Raw genomic sequence first — 11383 nt, 5'->3', positions numbered from 1 at the left:
CCCGGGCCCGCCCCTCTGCATCGACCTGCATTCAATCCGTAGCGCCTGCACAGAGCGCGCGGGGCTTAATTGGCGCTGCCTGTGGGGGAGGAGCCGCTGTTGCCGCCTGGGTTCTAGAGGAAGGGCCTAGGCCTGGCCTGCCTCATTTGGCTCACCGAGTGCCCCACCGAGATCTCTACCCCAGTGTCGCCTGCTCCCGGTCCCAAACGGGCTGGGCACGGGGGAAACCTGCCGGAGCCATGGAGGACGAGGTGGTCCGCATTGCCAAGAAGATGGACAAGATGGTGCAGAAGAAGAACGCGGCTGGAGCATTGGGTTTGCTGAAGGAGCTTAAGAATATTCTATGACCCTGGAATTATTACAGTCCACAAGAATTGGAAAGTCAGCAAATGCTATTCGCAAGCAGAGTACAGATAAAGAAGTGACATCTTTAGCAAAGTCTCTCATGAAGTCTTGGAAAAAGTTACTAGATGGACCATCAACTGATAAAGGTCCTGAAGAAAAGAAAAAAGATACTGCAATTACATCACAGAATAGCCCTGAAGCAAGAGAAGAAAGTCGCTCCAGTGGCAATGCAAGCAGCAGAAAGGATGAGACAAATGCTCAAGATACTTACGTGTCATCATTTCCTCGGGCACCAAGCACTTCCAACTCTGTACGGTTAAAGTGTAGGGAGTTGCTTGCTGCCGCTCTTCGAACAGGAGATGACTACATTGCTCTTGGAGCTGATGAAGAATTAGGATCTCAAATTGAGGAAGCTATATATCAAGAAATAAGGAATACAGGCATGAAATACAAAAACAGAGTACAAAGTAGAATATCAAATCTCAAGGATGCAAAGAATCCAAATTTAAGGAAAAATGTGCTGTGTGGCAATATCTCTCCTGACTTATTGGCTAGGATGACGGCAGAGGAAATGGCTAGTGATGAGCTCAAAGAGATGAGGAAAAACTTGACCGCAGAAGCCATCAGAGAGCATCAGATGGCCAAGACGGGCGGAACCCAGACTGCCTTATTCACATGTGGCAAATGTTGGCCAAGACGGGCGGAACCCAGACTGACTTATTCACATGTGGCAAATGTAAAAAGAAGAATTGTACTTACACACAGCTACAAACTCGTAGTGCTGATGAACCAATGACAACATGTGTTGTCTGCAATGAATGTGGAAATCGATGGAAGTTCTGTTGAGTTGGAAGAATTGGGAAAAAGTCTGGACCACTGAGAAAATGGATTTTGTAACTGGCTTCAAAACTAGGCCAACAAAGTAGTTTATCTGCAAATCAGATTTTTAAAGAAAATGCATCCCTATGTCTTTGTTTTTGACATAGTATCATCCTTTCTTAAATGCCTGTAGTTTCAGATCAGTAGGGAGGCTACATAATAATTATATGGTATCTATTTCAATTTTTTTTCATTTTTATAAGTAATTGATATTAAATTTTTATCAATTAAATTTTTGGCAATTTATTTTTACCTTTTTTCCTTCTTAAAGGAAAATTACTTTTTTTACAGTCTGAAACAAACACAGTTGAAATGTTACATTTGTAATATCTTAACTAATAAAGAATTTTTAAAAAGTAAAATTACATTTTTTCTTTATTAGCATGTACCTGCAAATATCAAAGGAGGAGAAAGATAATATAATTGTAAGTTTATTCAATGTGGTGTATACTTGACCAGCTTATCTAAATTGTACATAATATTTGAACTAGCATATGAAATTCTTTTTAATTATTATATTCACAAGTCTGGGATAGTTAGATATTATTTTGCATTTGTAAACTAACCATGATCATTATTTCTTGTAATTTCTCATACATGTTTATTACTTGATCTTAATGGATTTTACTTTTGGAAACATGACTTGGCTTTGTTGGAATCAGTTCAGTTTTGTTTTATGTACCTGTCTGAATTTATAGTATTTTAGTTTTGCAGAATATTGCAATGGCAAAGAATGAAAGTGTCTAATGGTTTTCCCCTCATAGGAAGATATACTGGGAAGGAAATGTTAGTGTTTTAGTATAGTGTAGTTATTAAAAATAGCTCATAATTAGATTTTGATTTGGAAAATCAAAGGCCCATTGCAGACCCACATAACCTTTCTCTGTGGCCACTCAATAGGCAACCTCAGTATCACCCCATATCCTACTCAACGCCACCCAAAATGCTCCTGCTCCAGCATTCCCCTTACCTCGGGAAATGAAATCAGCATCTCCCAGTCAATTTCATCTTCTCCCCCACCACATTCCCCATTGTAGCTCTTCCCTGGAGGATCTCAGGCCATTTGCTGCTTTCCATTCCTGCAGGCACAGCCCAAATTCAGGACACCACCATCTCTCACCTGGGTCATTCACCCTGCCCACAGTTCCACTGAACTCCCTCTACCCTTTCTGTGCTCCACAGACAGAGTGCTATGTTAACAGTGTGCTTCTGATCATGTCATTTCCATATATAGAACCCCTCAAAGGTGTCCCTGCCCCCAGAATGGACACAGATCTCAGCAAGGCTATCAATCCCCTTTATCCAACCCTGATGGCCTCTCTTATCATGTGCAACCTCATACTCGATGCTCCAGCAGCCTGGGCACTTCAACGTTCCTTGGCCTTCCATGTCATTCTTCCTGCCTAGAACACTTCTCTCCCAAAAGCTTGTTTCCTTTGAAAGCCTTCTGTGGGCCCAGTCTGAGTCAGGTTCCCACACAGACCCCATAGCTCCTCATGGATGAATTTCATGCAGGCTACCTGGCCCCATCCATATCTACTTCCTTCACCACTTTCCCTTCCCAGGGAGGGGAGCTGCCTCTGTGTCTCCAGCTCTAGCATAGGGCCTGGTACCCAGGACCTCAACAGGGAGTGGGAAACAAAAATATATGAAGGAAGGAAAGAGGGAAGGAAGGCAGGAAGAAAGGAGGAAAGGAAGGAAGGAAGAAATGAATGAATGCATGAACACCTCTTACTACTGTGGCCTCCAGCAGACCTCACTAAACACACCAGTTGTATGTCGCTGAATGAATAAACAGCCACCTTGAACAGCCATGTTACACTCCTTTTCCCCAAATCCATTGTGTAAACAAAGCCACACTCCCTTCTGGTAATCACTCTACTGTGTTCATCCATACATTCATTCCACAACATTTGCTGGGGACAGTTGAGGCTCTGGTGGGGATTCGGGGGCCATGAATGTCAAAGAAGCTCTATCTAGTGGGGAAAACTAACAGGAGAACAGAGATCCACACAGCAACCTTGTCCAGGGAGGGAAAGGCTACTGGTAGGAGGCGATACCTGACTAGTCCCAATCCTAGAGCACCTCCTCCAGCTCAAGAACAGGTATGCAGGGCCACCTTTGACCCTAGCATGGCTAAGAGCATAGCAAATGAAGCCCTGCTTTCATGCTGTCCCTAAGCGCCGTCACTGGCCAATGGCTCCTCAAAACAGGCCAGACTTGTCCCCCTATTCCCTCCATCCCGAGGGAAGGACCCAGTGACTCTTCTGAGCAGATGGCAAAAAATATCTGTACTGGGTGGAAAGGCACTGAATGAATGGAAGGGCAGGTGGGTGCAGGCCTTCCCTTTAAACAGAGGTCTCCTCGGCCTGCCTGACCCCTGCCTTCCCCATTCACCTGTGATCCCTCCCTCGGGGAGGGGAGAGGGGCAGACTCCACTGCTTGGCACTAAGGCCTGACTGCTGATGACTCTTGTAGGCCCTGGCAACCACTGCAGCAGCCGGAGGCCTGCTCCCTCCTGGAATTCCCCAGAGCAGAGTCCCCAGGATTAACCAATGCCACACAGAGGGAATTGTGTATATTGACACCATCTATACCAGCGATTCTCAACCTGTGGGTCGCCTAAGACCATTGGAAAACACATATATAATTACATATTGTTTTTGTGATTCATCACTATGCTTTAATTATGTTCAATTTGTAACAATGAAAATACATCCTGCATATGAGATATTTTCATTACAATTCATAACAGTAGCAAAATTACAGTTATGAAGTAGCAACGAAAATAATTTTATGGTTGGGGGTCACCACAACATGAGGAACTGTATTAAAGGGTCGCGGCATTAGGAAGGTTGAGAACCACTGATCTATACCCATCAACACATTCTGCACATAGCCATTCGCTGGACTACGGGACCAACCCTCCCGTCCAAGTTCCTCCCATTAGGGATTGAAGAAAAGTTAGGTGTGTCCCTGTTGACCCAGAGCTTTGACTCCAGGCAGACAGCAGAGGGCAGGAGGTGCAGCTTGAGTGGAGCCACCTAATGGTGGCTCTACTGCTTCAGAATTAGAGCCTGGTGCGCCCCTCCTCCCCCCTTCCCAGAAGGAAAAAGGAATCTGGTAACATCTCTAGGAGCCTGTGGGGACAGCCCTGAACTGGCCAAGTGTGTTCCCAGAGACTGCCCCCCGCCACACACACATATTTGGTGCATGTGAAAGGTGAGCCGGCCCCACAGAATGACTACAAGTCCCCTCTCAGCTGCCTCTACCATGGGCCCCTGCAGCTAAGTCAGCTGAGCCAGCACAAGCTGGGCTGTCATTACAGGGTGGAGAGAGGCGGTCCAGGGCCTTCAGGGGCTACAATTACCCACCAGGTCCAGGACAGGCCCTCATGGTCGACACAGGGGGCCTATACTTTGGCTTCCCTTATCACCCTGCCCTCCTGCCTTCTGTCTTGGGCAAGAAACATCTAGACTAGTGCAAATGCCCAAAGGGACAGAAGATAGTTAGGTATGGTACTTACAAATCTTGATATTTGGATGCACAAAGTGTAAAGCATACTTTTAAAAATGATTATTACTACAATATGTAAGCCCTCTGCACGCCCTGCCCTTCCCTCTTTCCCCAGCCTTGAACACAAATTGAGGCTGGATGGGGATTAGAAATGGGTGTGGATGAGGTGATAGTCGGGGATAGCTATTGGACATCTGACTTAGCTACTGTATAAAAGGTTGGAAGTTCAGTGGTTTGACTATTTTTCCAGGCCTTATCAACATGTCAGGAAGCCAGTAGAAGTAGAGGAGAGGGAAGAAATGAGAGGTGAGGCTGCAGAGGTCTTAGGGGCAGATCACCTGAGACCTCATGGGCCACAAAAAGGGGTTTAAGTATGATGGTGAGGGTAGCAACGCAGCACTCCAGAGTTAAGGTCAGAGCCCTAGACAGTTTGGCTCAATGGATAGAGTGTCGGCCTGAGGATTGAAGGGTTCCAGGTTCGATTCTGGTCAAGGGCACATGCCAGGTTGCAGACTTGATCCCCAGTAGGGGTCGTGCAAGAGACAGCTGATCAATGATTCTCTCTCATCATTGATGTTTCTCTCTCTTCCTCCCTCTCCCTTCCTCTCTGAAATCAACTATATATATCCTCCTATATAATAAAAGCCTAATATGCTAAGTGTCCTGTCATCCATTCAACCAATCAAAGTGTAATATGCTAATGATATGCTAAGGTTACTCAACCTCTCACTATGATGTGCACAGACCACCAGGGGGCAGACGTTCTGACCAGTAGGTTAGCTTGCTGCTGGGATCTGGCCAATCAGGACTGAGTGAGACAGACCAGACATGGTCCCTCTCTGGCTGGCCAACGCCCCCCACGTCCCTCCCATCCCCAATCGTGCACTGGTGGGGGTTCCCCTGCCTCGCCTGTGCCCTCTCGCAATCCAGGACCCCTCAGGAGATGTCGGAGAGCCAGTTTCGGCCCAATCCCACAGGCCAGGCCAAGGGACTATATATATTTTTAAACACAGGCCAGGCCAAGGGACTATATATATTTTTTAAAGCTCTAGCTGATTTGGCTCAGTGAATAGAACATCGGCCTATGGATGGAAGGGTACTGGGTTCAATTGTGGTCAAGGGTATGTACATTGGTTGCAGGTTCTTCTCCAGTCCAGGCCCTACTCAGGGCATGTGCAGGAGGCAACCAATTGATGTGTTTCTCTCACATCGACATTTCTTTCTGTCTTTCCCTCTCTCTTCCATCTCTCTAAAAATCAATGGAAAAAATATCCTCTGGTGAGGATTAAAATAAAATAACAGAGTTAAGATCAAGGAGGAGCAGGAACTGATTTGGGATTTAGGAAGAGCACCCAGTCTGCCTACTGCAGGGGTTGAGGGAGAAGGAGGGGCAGAACCTGGAGGTGGGTGGGAAGAGGCTGCTGCAGAGTCTAGATCAGCGTTTCTCAACCTGTGGGTCGCGACCCCTTTGGCGGTCGAACGACCCTTTCACAGGGGTCGCCTAAGACCATCCTGCATATCAGATATTTACATTATGATTCATAACAGTAGCAACATTACAGTTATGAAGTAGCAACGAAAATAATTTTATGGTTGGGTCACAACATGAAGAACTGTATTTAAAGGGCCAGAAGGTTGAGAACCACTAGAGATGAAAGCTGATGGTGCCCTGGCCAGCATTTCTTAGTGGTTAGAACGTCAGCCCGCACACTGAATGGTTCGATTCCTGGTCAAGGGCACATACCTGGACCCAGTAGGGGGTGGGGTGGGAGGTAACCAATTGATGTGTCTCTTTCACATTGATGTTTTTCTCTCCTCCGACCCCTTCCTCTCTCCCATCCACTCTCTCTAAAAATCAATGGAAAAAATATTCTCAGGTGAGGGTTAAGGTAAAAAAAGAAAGAAAGAAAGCTGATGGTGACCTGAACTGGGGAATGATAATGCATACTGAGAGAAGTGAGTAGATTTAAGAATTAATAAAGAGGAAGGACTATGTCCATTCGTTCATTCTCATTCAATAAATACTCATTGAATACTTTGTTCCCCATTCTGCACTCCCACTTCAAAATGAGGCCCTCCTCCTCACCCAGAATGGGGTCTTTGCTCCCCTTGGATCCCTCAGCCCTGTTGCCCCTGAGCAGGCCCTGCTGAAGGCAATGAGTGGCAGCCCCTACAATGCAATGTGGCCACCCCCAGAGAACACACCAGCACGCTTCAGGGTTCCAGACTGACATGGAATCCTAATCACAACGTCTGGTTTCCTTAATTGCCAGACTCCCTCCACTACAAGGTAACCACCTATGTAATGATGGTCTTGGCATTAACATCGCCCTTCTTCTCCCTGTGCCTCATTGCCACATTAGCTGCCCGATGCACTTCCTCTTGCGATAGTGACACGTGTTTGTAAGTCACCTTGTATCCTTTTTGGAGTGAGACGGGTGTCAGTCAATCTGTTCATGAGTGGTCCTAGCCCAATGAAAGTGTGTAAATTCTTTAGTGCACAAACTATGGGTTCCATTCCTATCACAGACATTGAAGATTTGCATATTCATTACAACAACTTGCCAGTAGATGAAAATAAAATGAATTAAAAAGGGGGTATCCCTTGCTTATTTGTACAAAACCACTACCTCCACATAATCACAGGAGCCTGTCACCTGGGTGGTTGAGGCCTGCGTGTACCTGCTTCAAGGGCCCCAACCCCTCTTGTGGGCTCTCTCCTGCCTTCAACTAGTCTGCCTGTATCAGCTCTGGTTGTGGCTCTGACTCCCCCAGTCCCTTGAGTAGACACCATCATTCAAACTTGCTGGTGAGCCCTGCCTTCTGTCCCTGTGGGACAACTGCCCAGGACTCTGACCCACCCCGGGGAGACCAGGGCCCTTATTCTTCTAGAGGCCCTGACTACCTCACACCACATCAGACACATCCCAGCAAACCCACATCCTATCTAAGTGCATCTTACATTTACCCAGTAAGAACATGGCTCTAATATAATGATATAAGGTTACATCTGCTAGCATTTAGTATTTATATTTTCTTTTTTGTAGTTTTCTGTTTTTCTGTTTCCAGGTTTTGCATGAACCTGTGAGAAGCTTAATGATCACTGCGCCTCTAGTGCCTGAAAGACAAAACAACTTGACAAGCCTTTGTTGGGAGAGTCCTTACACACTTGACACACAGACACACTCACACTCACACACACACACACACACACACACACACACACACACACACATGCTCGCAGGCGCACATGTGCACACATGCACTCAGAGATGTGTGTGCATGCATGATCTGGTGGAACTTGGCTTCTCACGTGAGGAGGAGGAGGGTCTGTGCTCTGTATTCTGGCTCTGCCCTTAACCATGACTCTGAATCAGAAACTCTGATGTTGCTTTGAACCAGAATCTGACCTTATCCTTGACCCTGAACCACACAGTTGAAGTTTGATATCAGGAAAGTGTCCATCTCCATCATCTGCAGGAATTAGGGCCTCAGGAAAGCAGGGATGGCTTGGACAGGGCTTCTCCCTGCCTGAAGAGTGAATAACCCAGGCAGCTAAGATGGAGGGATGGCTTTCCCACAGTGGCTGGGCCATCAGACCCTACTGTACATCAGCAACCTTCAGGGCAAGCAGTGCCCTCTCACTCCGACAGTCACCCAACAGCTCAGGCACATGCTCGCAATCAATATTTGGGATTTCCTCTACAGTCCATGCTGGGACCCCAGCAGTGAATACGGTTCCCACGGGAAAGACTGAGAACACTTTGGGGGTTTCTGCTGCTGTTCTGGTCCTGCTAACCTGCATCTGCAAAAATGATGTGGCCAGCAGAGGGCGCATAGAGCCCATTGTGGAACACCCTGTTAGAGGACCAGTCCCGGTCTTGCTGAAAGAGCCCCCTCAGGAACTCATCCTGTGCGCTAACCCTCAGGCTTGCCAAGGGTTAGCTGGGACCTTTGCCTAGAATTCTTAAGCATGAGCAGCTGAGGCAGATAGGGGTGTTTACCAGGCGCTAGGGAATGACTCAATGCTGGGACCTGTAGTGGGAGGATCCCAAACCCATTACTCAGCCATGGGTGACAGGGCCCTTCATAGCCAGGTAGGTTGGTTTGCAGCCTCACTAACAAAGGGGTAGAATGCAGTGAAGTTGGGTAAGGAGATGGAGAAGGCCATCCACCAGACCCAGGATACATAGAATATCCTGACTCCTGTTGAGATGAACCCCTTAAAGAGAGAGGTCAGAGGAGCAGGAACAAGCAGTCCTCATCTGGGTTTCCCTGCTGCTTTGAGCTGCTTCTGTGATTGGGCAGCTAATGTGTGGAGCACTCTCCTTGTGCCAGGTGTGACCTAACACTTGACAGACATCATCTGTGCTGGATGGCTTCTGCTTGTCCCTTCAGATCCCCCCACCTTCTCCTCATTCCACTGTGTCCCTGGCTGCCGACCTGTATGGATGACAGCAACAGCATCTCCTACCCTGTGACTTCTGATTGGGTTTAACCAATTGGCAGTATCAAGAACAGACCAGCTGGAGAGAGGAAGTGGACTTTGGGGAAGTTGCCTGAGGCCTACTGGAGAGCCTGGCTCAGCGACTTGTCTGGCCTTGGGACTACCTTTGAGCCCCCCTGGCCATGCTGAGGGGCAGCCAGGCCATCTGCCCTAGAAGAGCTTCCACACTGGATCACTCAGCTCAAGGCCTCTGAAGCCCTCTACACTCTATACCCCCACTTGCTGATGTTCAGTCAGTCCATAACCATTTGCTGACACCCACTCTTTGCTCAGGCCTAGTACTCAGGACACAGACACAGAGATGAGTCAGACAAAAATTCTTCCCCCACGGAGCTTATGGGATATTTTGGAGAGTGGGGGAAGGGAGGGGAGCAGGGACACAGATAAGGAAACGACAGTAAATCCTAGGGACTGAGGGAGACTGCAGGAGAAGGTTCTCATTGCTGAGTGGACGGTGAGTGGTTCTCACCCAGAAGTCAGCCAGGGGTACTCTTGGGGGTCTGAGAGACTGAAGGAGCAAAGCCTGGGAGAGGGAATGGCTAATTCACTTGAGGTCTGTGGTAGCCCCCTTTTCTACTGGGTTTTCTGCATTTTTCTTACCAATGTGTAGATTATATATATTCTGGATATAAGTCTTTTGTTGGATTTCCTCTCAGACGTGACTTTTCATTTCTTCACTAGTGTCTTTCGATGAATAAAAGTTATAAATTTTTATCAATCCAATATATCAATCTTTTGTTGTTTGGTTAGTGTTGTCCATGTCCGGTTTAAGAAAGCTTTGTCCATCCAAAGGTCATAAAAATATTTTTCCATGGTCTCTTAAGAACTTTTATTGTTTTAGCTTTCATAGTTAGGTCTATGATCCAGCTCATTGTGCATAATGTAATGAGGACTCAAGGTTCAAATGTATATCCACTTGATCCAGAACTACTTCTTGAAAAGACCATCCTTACCTCACTAAAATGTAGTAGTGCCTTTGTTTTAAATCAAGAGACTGGATATACGTTCGTTCTGCAATTTTCTTCTCTATTAACTCTTTATTTAGGCATTCTTTTTTAATTGCTTAGAAGTTTTCCCTTAATATGTAAACTTAACTTACTAGAGGGGGTGTGCAGGAGGCATTCGATCAATGATTCTCTCTCATTATTAATGTTTCTATCTCTCCCTCTCCCTTCCACTCTGAAATCAATAAAATAATAATTATTTTTTAAAAGGTAAGAGATCCTTCTTTTTTTATTGCTGCATAGTGTTCTATGGTATAAATATACCATAGGTTTTTTTTCTACTCATCTACTGATGGGTACTTGGGCCATTTCCAGATAAATATGTTTTTTATTAAGTTTTAGAGAGAGACAAGAAGAGAGAGGGAGAAGGAGAGATAGAAACATCCATGAGAAAGAACCATTGTTCGGCCGCCTCCTGCATGCCCCCTACTGGAGATTGAGCCTGCAACAGAGGATGTGCACTGACTGAAAATGGAATTGGAGACCTCTTGGTACATGGGACAATGCTCAACCAACTGAGCTACCTGAGCCACACCGGCCAGGGCTGGTCCTGGTTTTTAGCATGTCTCATCTATATATACTAGTATAAAAGGCTAAGTGATCGACCATACATCCATCCAACTGTCCGACCAACTGGCTAGTACATATGATGGGCACTGGCAATCCTATATAATAAAAGGCTAATACACAAATCGACCAAAAGGCGGAACAGACGGTTGCTATGACGAGCACTGACCAGCAGGGGGCAGACACTCAATGCAGGAGCTGCCCCCTGGTGGTCAGCACGCACCCACAGAGGGAGCACCGCTCATCCAGAAGCCGGGTTCATAGCTGGCGAGCGCAGCAGCAGTGGCAGGAGCCTCTCCCACCTCCACAGCAGTGCTAAGGATGTCCAACTGACAGCTTAGGGAAGTGGGCCTAAGCCATCAGTCAGACATCCCCCGAGGGCTCCCGGACTGCGAGAGGGCACAGGCCCGGCTGAGGGAGCCCCCGAGTGCACGAATTTTGTGCACCAGGCCTCTAGTTTAAAAATAAATGCTAATACATATAAAACTCTCACTGGCGAGAATAGCATGTGACCAACCAGCTGGTACATAGATTCAACGGACGATGCTGAAAAGGGAAATTTTCC

General features: G+C 46.8%; 1 protein-coding gene and 1 long non-coding RNA gene across 2 annotated transcripts in view; one reads left to right on the top strand and one right to left on the bottom strand.

The window, feature by feature from the left end:
• LOC107182371 overlaps window positions 1–11383 on the bottom strand; it is a 20350-nt gene that overhangs the window by 1460 nt on the left and 7507 nt on the right. Inside the window, exons 2-3 of the long non-coding RNA XR_001513093.1 lie at window positions 7923–7931; window positions 4940–4943 (exon numbers count right to left, since the gene is read on the bottom strand). This is a non-coding gene — a long non-coding RNA (uncharacterized LOC107182371). The remainder of the gene's footprint in view (window positions 1–4939; window positions 4944–7922; window positions 7932–11383) is intronic.
• On the top strand, window positions 155–1286 carry LOC102767287 (transcription elongation factor A protein 1-like). Its single transcript, XM_015560936.1, is given in 3 exon segments — window positions 155–339; window positions 342–1009; window positions 1057–1286. Coding segments are annotated over 3 exon segments (903 nt in total). The 5' UTR covers window positions 155–239; the 3' UTR covers window positions 1192–1286.

This window comes from Myotis davidii, unplaced genomic scaffold, assembly GCF_000327345.1.
Source record: "Myotis davidii unplaced genomic scaffold, ASM32734v1 scaffold456, whole genome shotgun sequence".
In the NCBI taxonomy this organism is placed as follows: domain Eukaryota; kingdom Metazoa; phylum Chordata; class Mammalia; order Chiroptera; family Vespertilionidae; genus Myotis; species Myotis davidii.
The sequence above is the reverse complement of the archived record's forward strand: the minus strand, read 5'-3'. Positions and strand labels throughout refer to the sequence as shown.